At 39.4% G+C, this 17011-nt stretch overlaps 1 protein-coding gene across 4 annotated transcripts in view; it reads left to right on the forward strand.

Moving 5' to 3' along the window:
- The window catches only part of DOCK11 (dedicator of cytokinesis 11), a 190581-nt gene that overhangs the window by 88781 nt on the left and 84789 nt on the right, over window positions 1–17011 (forward strand). For all 4 annotated transcript variants that reach the window (XM_005594441.5, XM_005594442.5, XM_074029891.1 and 1 more), the window contains 9 exons: window positions 1146–1268; window positions 1453–1529; window positions 4870–5054; window positions 5146–5211; window positions 6935–7027; window positions 9061–9184; window positions 13440–13561; window positions 14042–14128; window positions 15491–15580. In XM_005594441.5, the coding sequence (XP_005594498.3) occupies window positions 1146–1268; window positions 1453–1529; window positions 4870–5054; window positions 5146–5211; window positions 6935–7027; window positions 9061–9184; window positions 13440–13561; window positions 14042–14128; window positions 15491–15580 (967 nt within the window). The remainder of the gene's footprint in view (window positions 1–1145; window positions 1269–1452; window positions 1530–4869; window positions 5055–5145; window positions 5212–6934; window positions 7028–9060; window positions 9185–13439; window positions 13562–14041; window positions 14129–15490; window positions 15581–17011) is intronic.

Below are 17011 nucleotides of genomic sequence, written 5' to 3' on the forward strand. Positions count from 1 at the left end.
AGCAGTAGAACAGTTGCTTAAAAATGGGAGAAGAGGAGGGGAAGGGAATAATCAAGTTCATATGAGAAACTATACATATATAGTCATCCCTCAGTATCCGTGGGGCATTGGTTCCAGGATCTCCCACAGATACCAAGATCTTCAAATGCTGAAGTCTCTGCTATAAAATGGCGTAGTATCTGCATGTAACCTACTCACATCCTCCCATGTACTTTAAATCATCTGTAGATTACTAATGCAATGTAAATGCTATATAAATAGTTGTTATACTATACTGTTTAGTGAATAATGACAAGAAAAATCTATTTGTGTTCAGTATAGACACAGTTCTTTTTTCCAAATAATTTTATCCATGGTTTTTTGAATCCACAAATGCAGAGCCCATGGATACACAGAACTGGCTCTATATTGTAATCGCCCCATATAAATTTATCCTTATGCTTTTTAAGAACTTTATGGAAATATACTTCACCTTTGATAAAATTTACATATTTTAAATGTCTAGCCTCATGAATTTTCACGAATGTATACAGTTATGTAACTATCACCCCAACCAGATATGGAGCATGTCTATTACCCCAGAAAATTTCCTCATGTCCCTTGTCTATTCAACCATCTTATCCCTGTCCCAGGCAACCACGGATCTGATTTTCACTACAGATGACTTTTTTAATCTCTTCTGCACCTTCATATAAATGGAATAATGCAGCATGTCCTCCGATGTTTGCTTTCTTGTACTCAGTGTTCTTGAGATTCATCCATATTGTTGTGTGAATCAGTAGTTCGTTTCGAGCAGCATCTCCTTGTGTGAATATACAACAGTTTGCTTACCCATTCACTTTTTGATAAATATCTGGATTATTACTAGTTTGGAGCTATAGCAAATAAATCGTCTGTGAACATGTATTTATATAAATTTTTGTTAAATTGCTGCTGCACAAATTAAGAACCTTCATGTACCATGTGGAAATATGCCTAGGAGTGGAATTGCAGGATTGTAGAGTGATGGGTGATTAACTTAACGAGAAACCGCCAAACCGTTTCCAAAGTGGTTTCACCATTTCACATTCCGACCATTGCTAATTTTATCTTAATTTATCAACATGGAATATCTTTTTTTAAAAATGCTTCTGTTGCTGTTTTAGACCCATTTTCAAAGATACTCAAGGCTCTCTCGATCTGGATGGGAGATTTTCTCCTCTGTATAAACAAGACAGTAGCAAGCTTTCAAGTGAAGACATTCTCAAGTTGCTCTCAGAATATAAGAAGTAAGTGTTTGGTGTTTCTGCAATAAATAAATATAATAGATGAATCCTCAGTTCTTTTAAATGATGAATGTGAGTCATATATGGGAAAAGCAGAATGCTTAAAATTGTAAGTTTGGATGGAGGGGTAACCAGTGCATTCAGTAATCATAATTTTAACTCTAAAATATTATTATTTTATACCCAGGCCAGAAAAGACCAAACTGCAGATTATACCTGGGCAGCTAAACATCACAGTAGAATGCGTTCCTGTGGATTTATCAAGTAAGAACGTATTGCAAATAAACCTTAAGCATAATGTTTGACTGTCAGGTTGTTATCCTTTCAATATTTTTCTTGAGGTTTACATGGCATATGAGTTTCCCAGGGTTGCCATAACACAAAATATTATTACAAATTGGGTGGCTTAAGACAACAAACATTTATTCTCTCACAGTTCCAGAGGCTAAAAGTCCAAAATGAAGGTGTTCGCAGGGCCATGCTCTCTCTGAATGCTCTAGGGAAGAGCCATTCCTTGCCTCTTCCTACCTTCCAGTAACTCCCGGCTAACCTTCGCATCAGTTGGTTTGTGGCCACGTCACTCCAACTGCTCCTCTGTCGTCGCATGACCTTCTTATAAGGACACCAGTCATTGGATTTAAGGCCCATCTAATCTCGTATGACCTCATCTTAACTAATTGCATCTACAAATATCCCATTTCTAAATAAAGTCACATTCTGAGGTTCCGGGTGGATATGAATTTTGAGTGGGGGTGGGGATGCTTTTCAACCCAGTATGCATGATGAATAGTTATAGATTAGGAAGTGAATTGAGTTGATTTTTATCAGATGCTGTTTCATATATATGAAGTTGTGAGTGTGTCCCAGTCAGGTTCTGTTGCCTTTTGCCTTGGGTAACTTTTACTTCTGTCATCAACTAAGAGATGAAAAAGGAGGATTTCTTTTCTTGTCTGAGGGCAAGAATCCAGGATGCCCGGAGAAAAATAGAAGACACAAAACACAATTTGCAAGAGATAAAATGAAGTAGCTAGTAAATATGGGAAAAATATTCAATCTTAGTAATAACAATGCCAGTAAGGCAAATTAAACAATATGCTTTTGCTCATCCATCAAATCTATTAAAATGTTTAGAGTGAAGCTACCTAATGCTGGCTAGGTTTGGTCAGGTGTTATCACCTATCATGAGGAGGAGTACAGTTTGGTAATAGATATCCATAGATGTTCATAAGTAGGGCATTCCAATTTTGAGAGTGTATTTATGCATTGATTCACTGAATAACTATTGAGTAAACATTTATTGACTACCAGCTAGGTGCTTTAAACTTAGGGAGTTTAAAGTCTAGAAGGAGTGACAGATAGTATACAAGAAAACAAGTTGTATTAGTCTGTTTTTCACACTGCTATAAAGATACTACCCAGGCTGGGCGCGGTGGCTCACGCTTGTAATCCCAGCACTTTGGGAGGCCGAGACGGGCGGATCACGAGGTCAGGAGATCGAGACCATCCTGGCTAACACGGTGAAACCCCGTGTCTACTAAAAAATACAAAAAAAAACAAAAACAAAAACAAAAAAAACAAAAACCTAGCCGGGTGAGGTGGCAGGCGCCTGTAGTCCCAGCTACTCAGGAGGCTGAGGCAGGAGGATGGCGTAAACCCGGGAGGCGGAGCTTGCAGTGAGCCGAGGTCCAGCCACTGCACTCCAGCCTGGGCGACAGAGCGAGACTCCGTCTCAAAAAAAGATACTACCCAAGACTGGGTAATTTATAAAGGAAAGAGGTTTAATTGACTCACAGTTCTGTATGGCTGGGGAGGCCTCAGGAAACTTACAATCATGGTAGCAGGAGAAGCAGGCACGTCTTTTGTGGTGGCAGGTGAGATAAATATTGAATGAAGGAGGAACTTCCAAACACTTATAAAACCATCAGATCTCATGAGAACTTACTATCACAAGAACAGCATGGGGGAAACCACCCCATGGTACAGTCACCTCCCACCAGGTCTCTCCCTCAACACCTGGGGATTACAATTGATGATGAGATTTGGGTGAAGACACAAAGCCTAACCATATCACAAGGGCAGCTGTAAAAAGGGTAGCCAGGGAACACCTCTGTTAAGCTCAGGAACTGAAGAGGGAGAAAGAGTGCCAGCATGTGGTGATTGGGACTGTACATTTGCAGACTGAGGGCATCACATACGTTGTAAATACCTTGAGGTGAGACCAAGCTGGGTTTGCATGAACAGAAGGGAATCTAGTATAGCTCTAGTGTAGTATGTGATAGGAACAATGGAGATAGGAGATAAAATAGGAAGCATCAGGTCACGTAAGGAATTGTATTGACTGTGGTAATGCCTTAAAAAATTGAATTTTATCCTAAATGCAGTGAGAAGTCAGTAAAGGATAGTAAACAGAGGTGTGGCATCCACTTTATATTTTAAAACATCTAAGAGTACAATGGATTATATTTTTCCTAAAGAAGTAATTGAAATCTAGGCAGAAATGGATCCATAAAGATGTTCTTTGCAGTGTTACTTATATTGGAGGAAAATTGGAATCAATCAGAATCCAACACTGTCAGTGTGGTTAAGATAATGACGCCACACTGATACCATGAAACTTTGTTGCAGCCATTAAAAGCAGTGTTTACAAAGAGCTCATGGAATGAGATATCAGATAAATGTCAAAAAATTAGGATAAAGATCTATACATAGAGTAGGATTTTCATATTACTATATAAAATATGCATAGAAAGAAGACTAAAAGAAAACATGCCAAAGTCTCAACAGTAGTTATCTCTGGGAAATGGAATGAGCAACTGTCCCTGTCTACCTTTACTCTCTACTTCCAGGTGCTCTGTTATAGGCATGTATCACTGTAATAATCAGAAAAGCAAATCCAACAAAAAATACAGCATCCTCAGGTCCAACTCTCCCTGGGACTTCCTTCTTCATCATTACTGCTCCGCAGTAACGACCAGCAGTGTTAGAGCCCCTTAAGTATATGAATAACCTTTACTACAGTGACAATTTCAATAACACATGCTGCTAAACTTCTCTGAGGCTTAGTATTTTTTCACGGTCAGGAGTATTGAGTTTATCATTGGTAACACATCGTAAGATCTGTAGTTTCAAAAGGCCTCCATTATTTCTTAGGTGAAAATTTGCACCTGCACCAAGTTAACTTTTTAAAAGTGACTTGCCATGAATTAATTGGAAGCATAAATTTACCGTTATTTCCCTGATACCAATAAAAATTTGCAGTGAAAGCTAAATTGCTGCCACAGGAGGGAAAATGAAATGGATTTCTTTGCAGAGTTTAAATTTGTCAAAATTATGATGTGTTATATTTGGCAAATCACTCGACATTGAGAACGAAATAGCACTCCACGTCTGGTATGAAGGGTTCCACTAAAATCAGCATCAGACTACTCAATCTTGTCCTTTTGGGTTCTTAAAGTTGTCGTGTGATTTTTTGGTCATTTACTAAGAGTTATATTTTTTAAATCGCTCTTTGAGAATACAACTCATGTATATTTTTATACATGCAGGAATGTGTTAATGATTATTAAACTGAATGATCTTTGCCTGTTTTTTTTCCCTACTATAGATTGTATTACTTCTTCATATGTGCCCTTGAAGCCTTTTGAAAAGAATTGTCAAAATATTACTGTGGAGGTTGAAGAGTTTGTTCCAGAAATGACAAAATATTGTTATCCATTTACTATTTACAAAAACCATCTGTATGTATATCCCTTGCAATTAAAATATGATAGCCAGAAAACATTTGCCAAGGTAACCGTGTAAACTATACATTTTTGGAGTATAAAATGTTATTTATAATCTGCTAATTGTGTGACTCATTTTGACTGATTAATCATTTTAGGCAAGGAACATTGCAGTCTGTGTGGAATTCCGGGATTCAGATGAAAGTGACGCTAGTGCTCTAAAGGTTTGTTTATGATATTGATAGGCGTATGTTTTCAGTAGAGATGGAGATTTTGGTAATCAGTAGTCTTATGCTCCAAGTTTAATTGTATCAACATCAAAAAGAAAATGTTCTAAAGTGACAAATGTAATACTTTCTTTTTTACTCTTACATATTAACTATAAGGCTTAGTTTAAATATTAATGCAGTAGGAGCATATATAGCTTTAAAAATACCAGGTTTTGGCTTTTGCTCCTTTTTGATTTTGCAATTGCTTCAATGCCCAATTGCAAGGTCGTTTTCTTATGACCTGATAGTTTATAATGGTACCATCAAGGGACTATAAACTCCTTTCTCCTTGAAACCTGAATAGGCTTTGAGCTGACAGAAGCGCAGCATGACTGCTTTGATCTGAGATAGGACTTCTACTCCATGACTGGCCAAATAGTGCCTCCAGTCTTGGATTGTGGTCTATGAAAAGCAGAATCTCAGTCTATCTGATACAGCAATCCTTAAATACCTGCCACACCACAGTGCCTTTATATTTTTACTCTTTATAACTGTAACCCATCAATCAGGGACCTGAAAGAGAAGTCAGAACATCTAGCCAGCAAGACGTGTTTATCTGGCTCCCCATTTCTCTTGCATGAGCCTAAATCAGACAGATGGATGCCGGGTCTTACACTCAAACCACCTAGGGAAACAGGCTGGAATGCTCCTGACTAAGTAATTGAATAATAGCCCCCACCTTTGAAAAGAGATTTTTTTTTTTTTTAACAGAGAAACTTAAATTAAGGATTCACTGGCTCAAATTCTATATGTTTTGTCTGGTTCTCTGTTCAGTGGAGATGGGAACAACTGCTGTATTTCCTACTTGCAGTATCCTTTTGTAGACCCAATGACTCTTAGGTTACTTCTCAGCAGTTCTCGCAAATTGCCTTCATAACCGTATTTAAGAAGAGTTGGATATTCACTCATATGGAGTTTCAATTTCATTTCTTGGCTGGCCTGGATTGCTCGCTCTAAAGTAACAGAGTGAGGCAATTAGTGCGTTGGCATGCTGACTCCATATTCATCCTTGAGCCTATTAGGCCTATAGAAGTGAAAAACTCCCACTAGAAATGAAATTGGATCTTTCCATGGAACCATAGAAAGCCTTACATTTATTTTATTGGTATAACAGAAAGCCAGTGATATTTTAAAATGTGGCTCATAAAGTGCCACATTTAAAAATGTGAGAGAACAGCAAGCTTGTCTGTAGCTTAATACACATTCAATTTAATTCCTTTAGGCCAGGAATGTGTCTGCTAGGACTTTTTAAACATGCTTCACCTTGCCCACTGCACAAAGAGCATTTAACAAATGTTGCCAACTGGTTGATGGGGAGCCTCTCATATTAAGAAATGCAAATAGCATAAGAGAAGTAAGCTTTACAGGCCTGGTTTGAGACAAGCGTTTCCCTTCCAGATGACTAGGCCTATTCAGCTCCTTACTATCAAGTAGTTTGAGATTGTGTTTCTTTGATGGCTGGAAATTCAGAAGCATCCGTACAGCCAAGTTACATGGTGTCCGATTTGGTGTCTGGAGTGACGGTGTAAATGATTGGGAATTTACAGGCTCATGGTGACTGCCAGGTGGGCTTGGCCATGGCCGTGTACTGACAGATGCCTCTAACTATATGTGGTTCCATGGCATCACATTTACAGACCTGCATTTGGAGTGGTGACTCTGTTTCCTTCTTTTGCAGTGTATTTATGGAAAACCTGCAGGGTCTGTTTTTACCACAAATGCTTACGCTGTTGTCTCGCATCACAATCAAAATCCAGAGTTCTATGATGAGGTAAAAATATATTATCCTGACATTTTTAAAATGCAGTGGTTGGAATTCTTTTTCTCTTTGAATCATTTTCATCATTTTACCTGCACTTTCAATCCCTGAGTGTTTTGTTCCATGAAAACAGAAAAGATTACAACGAAACAGAGTGCTACTGGCCTGCTTGGTGCCTTTTGATGGTAGTAGAAGATTTACTCCCCAATTTAAGGGGCTCTTCGACTTGAGGTAACAATGCAGGAGACAAACACGAGAGTGGAGCTAGGGTTCTAGCCCTCCTAGCTTTGACAGTGCGGGCTCTATAACATCAAGTCACTTCCCCCTCCAGAGTCTCCATTTCCTCAGCTTTAAAATGAGAAATTCAGAAGAGGTTTTCAGAATGCCTTTCTCGCTCTTTCCCCTTACGGTTTTACATAGTAGGGTGCAGTCTCTCTGTAACTGAAATACTAGGAGAGACAGTGATACAGCTGGGCCACCAGAATCCCACTGGCTGGCCTGCATGCTTCGGTGCAAAGCACAAAAAGGGGTATGGTTGGGTCTCTGAGTATCTGTGCTTCCTCCTGACTCAGCCTCTCAAATTGTGTCTCTGCCTTTGAAACCCTGTCTCTGCCCCTCTTTCCTTCTTCCTACTTCTCCACGTCTACGTCTCTGTGTGCTTCCCAGCATGTCTCTTAGTTTCTCTGTCACAGCCACTTCTGGTCTGTATGTATCTGGCATATCCAAATCTGTAGTCTCCTTTTGATTCCTATATGTCTCTATGGAACCTGGATGGGCATCCCAGCCCAGATGCTCTACTGTCCCTGCTCCTCAGTCCACGTGGCCCCATTCTTGGCTTGGTCTGAAACCACCCCCACCCCCACCCCCCCCCGCTGTGGTGATTTTGCCATGTCCACCTGCTGTTGACTGGAAGCCTTATATCACAGCCTTAGACCTTGCTCACTTTCTTTCAATCCAGTGTCCCTAGTTTCATGGGGGACGGGGAGGGGATAGTATTGCCTTGTATTTTTGCCACCAAGGGAGGGGGTATGCCCATATTTATGTGCAGCAGAGCATTACATGCCCAGATGGTCTGGATGCTGTGAATAGGCATGTCCTGTAGTGAAGTATACCTAAAACAGACATTAGTTATAACATCAAAACCATGTCTTGTATGAATGATAATTGGACCAGATGTCCATCACCAAGTTGTTAAATATGTGTATCTCTATAACCAACATCAGTCACTACAAAAAACTTGACCATGTAGTAAGTAACCCACATTATTTTTAGGATGCCTAAAATGAACATGCTTTTCAATCATTTACTGTATATTGACTGAGAGAGACAGAGAGTATTTGCATGTGTACCTTGGTGGGTACGTGCATGTGCATCAAATCATTTAAATCTGTAATTTCTCTCTTACATACTTTCAGGAGGCATCACAAACATTCAGTTGGGATCTGATTAGAAAATTACTTGCGATGCTTTATTACAACCATTAATTTTTTACTAAATGTATATGTCATGGCTGATAATTTTCATCTTTAAGAGCAAAGTTGTGTTTTTCTTCTAGAGAAATTTCTATAAACTATAATTTGTGGATACCATAAGACCATAGTTACTTTTTGCATATTTATTTGTAATGGCTTAATTTTTTCATGCAAAAGAGAACAACAACTTGGAAAAAAAGTAGCCTTTCAAATTCAGTGTACATTTTAAATGGGTTGCATTCATTGATGCAGATTGAGTTGCATAGTATCCCTGGGCTGTGAGGATGTGGTTTTGACTTAGTGTTTTAGAAAATTATGCTGCAAAATTGAATCCAGGAGAATCCATTGTACTCTCCAGCAAAAGTAATAAATCAACTCTCACAACTCAGAATATTGCTGTCAAACTGAAACTGACCAGAAAAGCATTTGGAATATATTTAAATGATACTATTTGGCCACTTGGCCAGTCCTTTAGGAAGTATTTTTGGAGCAGTATGATGAAACTGAACTAAATGTCTGATAGTTTCAGCTTGAGAAAACAAAGTGCCATGTGTAATTTTGCTTTCATTTCAGATTAAAATTGAGCTTCCCATTCACCTACATCAAAAACATCATTTGCTTTTCACTTTTTATCATGTAAGTTGTGAAATTAACACAAAGGGGACAACCAAAAAGCAGGACACAGTTGAAACTCCAGGTATGTGTACTCTTTAAATGCCTCTCTCCTACAGTTATTTGAAATGGAATTGTCCAGGATATAATCTCTTTTCATTATGCTATAGACCACTTCTTCCCTTGACCAAAAACCACTGTATTCATTCATTTTCATGCTGCTGATAAAGACGTACCCGAGACTGGGGAGAAAAAGAGGTTTAATTGAACCTTACACTTCCACATGGCTGAGGAGGCCTCAGAATCATGGCAAGAAGTGAAAGGCACTTCTTGGCAGCGGCAAGAGAAAAATGAGGAAGAAGCTAAAGCAGAAACCCTTGATAAACCCATCAGATCTCATGAGACTTATTCATTATCACGAGAATAGCACGGGAAAGACTGGCCCCCATGATTCAATTACCTCCCGCTGGGTCCCTCCCACAACACTTGAGAATTCTGGGAGATACAATTCACATTGAGATTTGGGCTGGGACACAGCCAAACCATATCAAGCACATTTCTAATTTTAAAAGCTCATTGGTAAAATGCATATTATATGTTCATTTTAGTATCATTTCTACCAAATATCATTGTCCATATGCTTGCCAATGTGCTTAGACTACTATAAGCAACATAAAGTAATATTGCTATTCTCAAAAAGAAACACATATTGCGATATAGTATTTTTGTTATTTCTTTTATGTAGAATTGCCCAGCAACCAGAATTTTCCAGTTCTGCTCACTGAGGAAGAGGGAAGTGAGCCCAGACCCAGGGACATCTGTGAGCCAGAGGGAGGCGGGGGGTTGACTAGTTCTAATGAGAAGATAACTGATTTAACAAACTTGAATAAGCTTCAGTAGTGAAGCTCTCGTCATGGGCCCATTCAGCAAGGCTTTAGGTAAACCAATGGGTAGCATCCTTAGCAGAAATAGAAGGCCTTGTGAACACAGCTTGTATCACAAGCACTTTATGAACATCAGCATGTCCTAAGATTCAGATCCCAGCTAGTCTGTAATATTCATTGATTCATTCAGCAAATATTTCTGCATACAGGTTGAGCATCCCAGATCCCCAAGTCCAAAATTCTCCAAAATTGGAAACTTTTTGAGCACCGGCAAGATCTTCAAAGGAAATGCTCATTGGAACATTTCATATTCTGAATTTTTGGATTTGAGATACTCAACTGGTATAATGCAAATATTCCAAAATCTGAAAATATCAGAAATTTGAAATACTTCTGTTCCTAAAAGTTTCAGATAAGGCATACTCAAACTGTATTATGTACAAGATACTGTAGTAGGCACTTTGGAGAATATAGTGGAGAATCAAACACAGATCTCATCTTCAGTGAGGATATGATCTAGTAAGGGAAATGAGTCCTGCGTAAACAATTATAATACAAGATAGAAAGTGGTGTTTAAGAAAGTAGTGCAACGTGAACTCAGAAGAGCAAGTTATTCAACTGGTGGAGGGACGAGTGGCTGAGAATTAGAGAAGGCTTCTAGGAGATGGTGTTTGAGTGAGGCCTTAAAGGGTTGGGTGGGGTTCAATAATGCGAGTTATTGAAGAGCGAATTATTCAGCTGGTGGAGGGACGAGTGGCTGAGAATCAGAGAAGGCTTCTAGGAGATGGTGTTTGAGTGAGGCCTTAAAGGGTTGGGTGGGGTTCAATAATGCAACGATGGCAGGAATGTAGGGGATTATGAGGTGAAGGAGCAGCTTGTACAGAGGCAGAGTATCAAGGAGCATGGACAGGAAACCACAAGTAGTTCACTAATCCTGGAGCACAGGGTGCTAGGAGGGGGATCATAGGATGTCAGGTTGAACAGGAGGCATCAGATTTTGGAAAGCCTTGAATACCAGGCTATAGATTTGATTTTATTCCATCACCACAATGGAATTATTGGAGAGTTTTAAACATTAGAGCTGTTTTTCAGGAAAACCAATCAGGCAGCAGTATAATGGGCAAGGCAAGTAGGAGCAGGAAGAGGAAGAAAGGAAAACCAGTTAGAGGGTTATTTCAAAGGTCCAGGAAAGGAAGAGGCCGCACTATGGCAGTAGTGGGGTGGGTGTGGGGTGGGCAGAGAGAAAGGGAAGTGCAGAAGAAGAACATATTGGACCTGGTAAGTGATTGGCTATTAGAGAGATGATTTAGTTAGCAATGAAGTTTCAAAACTGGGTGGTTGGAAAGAAGGCATTGCCAGTAGCAAAACTGTGGGTAGGGATGGCAGGTTTGGGACAACATCAGTTGAGTTTTAGGTGCTAGTGAGACATTGGAGTGATACCTAGCAGGCAGTAGAACTGAAAATGAGGGAGTTCCCTTTGCAGGTAGTGTGGATCTGTTCTTCATCCCCATAGAAATTGCAGTTAGTTCAGGGTAGGGGCTTTGAGGATTGAGAAGAAAACTAGCAGAATGATAAGAACCCATGACCATGTGTACATCCTGAAAGCTAAATTACCGATTCGTTATCCAAATCCTAGACAGAGGTGGACAAGATGCTCAGTGGAGCATGAAATGGTTATTCTGTGAGCCACTCATCACTTTGAACTGTCCATTCTTTAAGTGACTTCCCACCTTTGAGCCAGATGGTGTGCTTGACATTGTGCCTTTGCAGCTTCCAAGTGCTCTCTATGAGTTTTGAATAGGGGACATGCTTGGTTGTGCTCTGATTCATTTACAGTACAAAAATGTTGCCTAAGCAGTCCCACAGAGACAGAAAGTAGACTATCAGTTGCCAGGGTCTGGGAGAAGAGGGAAATGGGGAGTGACTTATAAGGGCTATGGGATTTATTTTGGGGGTGATGAAAATTTCTGGAATTAAGTGGTGGTCATGGAGATACAACTTCACAAATATACTAAGAACCACTATATGTACACTTTAAATAAATGAATTGTATGGTATATCTGAATGTGAGGTCTCAATAAAAATTTCTATTTTAAAATGTTGCATAAGAACAAGAAATAGATTTTCCTTTCATTTTCCTATTTTCAGGGCTGGAAATCTTTTCTCATTCATCAAATTTTTAGTTTAACTACTTTGACAGAGTCATTTCTAATGGTTCTTCTGCTCATGTTACTTTCCTCTGCCTTTTATAAAAGAAAAGGTCTGGGTAAACCATTTGTGTAGTTGAACTAGTAAAGATGCCCATCAGGCACATTTCGGAGTCTGAGAAAGCCATTTAGTCTACTTAAAGAAGCAATGTTTTAGTCTCCTTTTAAGAATTAAAGCATTTGCCAAATTAAACACATAAATGAAAACATTCTAACCAGATTTGTGTTGACTTCTGTGTTCACAGTATCTCACACACACACACACACACACACACACACACACACACAGTCACACAAAGAATTTTAAAGAATCAGAAAGCAGTGGCTTTAAAAAATGTTCTCCAGCCAATACCCTCTGTCATATGCCAAAACTCAGTCCAGAGCAAGCTTTTTTACAGCTGAGTTATAAACACTTGAATCCCAGAGTAATCTGTATAATGGAAATACTGACACCACTCAACTTGAGCAACACAGATGGCTCTGGCTTTTTTAGCTAGAACATGATGAGTTTTCTAATTGAAAGCCAAAAGGCTCTTTTGGGGAGAACTGTTAAGAAATGTAGAGATTGGGGAAAATCTCTTGATAGATTCAAGTCTCTTGATAGATTCAAGTCATAAACACTATTCCCTGGCTGCATTCTCCTACCTCCACCTACACCTCTTCCTTCTGTAATCAGGAAAACTCTGCCTAACTAAATGATTTATGCCTACTGCCTTGTATAAATATGGAGTGTGACCGTGACTTTGTGACCTTCATTTTCCAGTTCCTTACCCTAGGGTTGCCATAAGAAATTCTGGAGCATGTGATTGTTATCTGAAATAGTCTCAGCCATGAGACTCTGTACTCTTAGTGTAAGAATGGATGAGAACTATCTGAGCCTTTTAAAAATAAATCTACCAAAAATATTTCCCAAAGCATAAAGATAATGATATTGATGCACTTATAACGTTTTAAAGTGTTTTCATGTAATCTCACTTTGGTTTCTCAATAATTCTTGTAGATGAAAAGATGAAAAAGATTCTTGTGTTGTTATTCCCGTTTCTATGGTCAAGGAAATAGAGTACATAACTTGTTAGTGGTCAGGCTGGGATTGAGAGTTCATCCAAACCCCATGGTTCCTTCCCCAGTACTCAGTTGCTCAGCACCTGAACTCCCACACATAGATCCCTGGAGACATCACCACCCTGCCCTGCCCCCTACTGATTGCATTTGTTATTTCCTTTCTCACGGTTGGTTATTATCTTGGCAGTTGGGTTTGCCTGGGTACCTTTGCTGAAAGATGGTAGAATCATCACATTTGAGCAGCAGCTGCCAGTTTCCGCCAATCTTCCCCCAGGCTACTTGAATCTGAATGATGCGGAATCAAGAAGGGTAGGAAAATACTGCATTTGTTGAAGTAATCATGATTAAATGTGCAAAAAATAGAATTCTGTTGGTCTCGATTGTTTAATACAATGTTACTCAAAGTGAGGTCTGAGGGCCGGTGCGGGTCCACAACAGAAATAAACATGAAATGTGCATGTTTAGAATTTGTAGCAGTTTGACAAAGTAATTTTATGTCTGTTGATTTTAATAACAATTTTTTAGTGGGGCTCAGATTTTGTGCATAATATTAAAAAATATTTAAGTAATTCATTTTACTGTAGTTTATGAAAATATCAGTCTGCAAAGGATTGGAAATTTAAAATGATTTATGATATATTTATTCTAAAGGTAGGGTATTTTCTCCAATAATCTCTTGGTATGAAATTAATGCATTCATTTCTGAAAAAATATTTAAATGCATAAAGATATTATATGTTGTTCATCTATCCATTGTTATGTTACAGAAACTCAATTTTCTGTTCACAGCAATGTAACGTGGATATTAAATGGGTAGATGGTGCAAAGCCTTTGCTGAAGATTAAAAGCCACTTAGAATCTACCATTTACACTCAAGTAAGTTGCATCGTTTGAATTTTGTCAATTTTTATACTTGAGTTTGTTTGATTAAAATAGACCACATTTGATTACTACAGCCTTAGAGAAGATGTGACCTGCAAGATTTTCTCATTAATAATAACACCTGGCCAGGTGCAGTGGCTCATGCCTATAATCCCAGTACTTTGGGAGGCTAAGGCAGGAGGATTGCTTGAGCTCAGAAGTTCAAAGCTGCAGTGAACTGTGATTCCGCCACTGCACTCCTGCCTGGAAGACAGAGTAAGACCCTGTCTCTTTAAAAAAAAAAAAGAAGTCATTCTGTCTCAAATATTATAGTTCTCTCAAATTACACTATCTTTTTATTCTCATTAACTGATTTGAGCCTCATTGAACTCTGAAAGGAATGTGAAAGCCATCATCTCCATTTTATAGGTGAGGAAACTGAGGCTCAGGCAGGTTAGGTGACTTACCCAAGGTCACAGAGTAGTAATCAGGGGAATCAGGTCAAAACACACATTTCATTATTCTAGTTCCTGATGTAGTCCTGCTGTCTACAAAATCAGTATATATGGATTCCACATAGGACAGTTGGACTCCCTTGCCAGTGAAGTGCCATGGCAAATTTGGGTATTGAATGCCTGAGACTATTGTTCTGCTAACTTCCTGCTGCTATCTTTTCTTTATCAGTTCAGATCTTTATTATTTATTTATCTGTATATTTTTCAGTTCAGACCTTTATTTCTGCTTATTTCATTAAAATGGAGAAGCAGCCCAACTTCATAGAACACACTAGTCAAAGTCGGAATCAAATGAATGTTTAGCTAGTTGGGCATAAATGGTGGCCTACCGGCCGGGCGCAGTGGCTCACGCCTGTAATCCCAGCACTATGGGAGGCCGAGGCGGGCGAATCATGAGGTCAGGAGATCGAGACCATCTTGGCTAACACAGTGAAACCCCGTCTCTACTAAAAATATATAAAAAAAAAATTAGCCGGGCGTGGTGGCAGGTGCCTGTAGTCCCAGCTACTCGGGAGGCTGAGTCAGGAGAATGGCGTGAACCCGGGAGGCGGAGCTTGTAGTGAGCCGAGATCGCGCCACAGCACTCCAGCCTGGGCGACAGAGCAAGACTCCATCTCAAAATAAATAAATAAATAAATAAATAAATAAATAAATAAATAAATGGTGGCCTACCCCATGTGCTTATGTACATGCCAGATTTACCTGGTTTTGCTGCTTTGTGTGGTGGTCAAGAGCTGCTGAGCCCGGGCATTAAAATACCGGATAAGTAGGTCTGCAAGATACAGCAGGAGGGAAAGGTAGAGAGCTTGCATTTGAGGATAATGAATCAAATTTCATATGGCTGTTTCCATCTGTGTTCCAGGATCTGCATGTGCACAAATTCTTCCATCACTGCCAGCTGATTCAGTCAGGCTCGAAAGAAGTTCCAGGGGAGCTCATTAAATATTTAAAGGTAAATGAACAGCAGCTTTCTGCGAAAGGTTTGTCTTTCTTATCTTTCTGTTGCCACATTTTGGTGTGGGGAAAAAAAAGCAAACAGACAGTTTAAAATATTTTTGGCTGTATTTCCTCAAGAGAATACTTTCTATGATGTATTTTTCCATCATGTGGCTGTTTAGAACCAGACAGCAGAGTGGCGACATTAGGAAGAAAATGTAATAGCAACAACGCAGCATCATATTTTTGAAACTCTCATGAAAATGTTTATTTTGGGTCCATAAATTGATTTTTCAGGGCCTTTGTCTTCCTGCTGACTGCCCAATAAAGGTGGAGGATGCTGTGGGGGAAAGGGCCAGAGGAATGGAATCACTTTGGCTTGGAATGAAATGTGAAATTGTTCTTGTGTCCATGGGTGATAGACTAAGAAAGGGGCTGGCTAACGAAGACACATACTTTATGCATGTTGGAATATTGTGTCTTACCACATGTATAGAGGACCTAACACGTGATTTTTTGCCTGTGTGCTAGGACTACAGTGCATGTCATAATTTGCCTGACAGTGGCTCTCTTCTTTTAATTGTTCCTTTAATAAGATAGCTATAGCAAGTCTGAGGAAATTTTATTTTAAATCACACATCTTTAGGATTTACCTTTGGACATATGCTGTTACTTAATGATATACTCAGGAACAAAAATGTTCATTTCTTTCAGAGAGGTCGTATGAGATGAGATCAAATATATGGGTTCTGGAATAATAAACTGAGCTTGTATCCCACATGTCACTTACTAGCTCTGTAACTGACCATGACCAAGTTACTTCTCTGAGCCTTTGTTTCTTCATATGTCATGTGGGGATAACAATAGTGCCCATCTTGTAGGATGATTGTGAGACTTAAATTAGATAATGGGGCTGGGCATGGTGCCTCACACCTGTAATCCCAGCACTTTGGGAGGCCGAGGCAGGGAGATTGCTTGAGCTCAGGAGTTCAAGACCAGCCTGGCCATCATGGTGAAACCCTGTGTCTGCTAAGAATACAAAAATCAGCCAGACGTGGTGGCAGGTACCTGTAATCCCAGCTACTCAGGAGGCTGAGGCAGGAGAATCGCTTGAACCTGAGAAGGCCGGCGGAGGTTGCAGTGAGCTGAGATCGCGCCAGCCTGGGTGACGGAGCGAGATTCTGCTTTTTTGTTTGTTTGTTTAAAAAAAAAAAAAAAGATTAGAGCATCTGCCAGATAGTAATCGTTCATGCCACACTTATTCCTTTAGTGCTTCCTATGGGCCAGGCATCATTTTAAGCATTGGAAATTTAAGTGAAGAAAACAAATAATATCCCTATTGTCAAAGAGCTTACTTGTTGAGACAGACAGTAAACACATAAGTGAATAAATATATACGTCATCTCATATGGTAATAACTGTTATAAAGAAAACCAGCACAATGAAG

Source organism: Macaca fascicularis, chromosome X, assembly GCF_037993035.2.
Source record: "Macaca fascicularis isolate 582-1 chromosome X, T2T-MFA8v1.1".
NCBI lineage: Eukaryota > Metazoa > Chordata > Mammalia > Primates > Cercopithecidae > Macaca > Macaca fascicularis.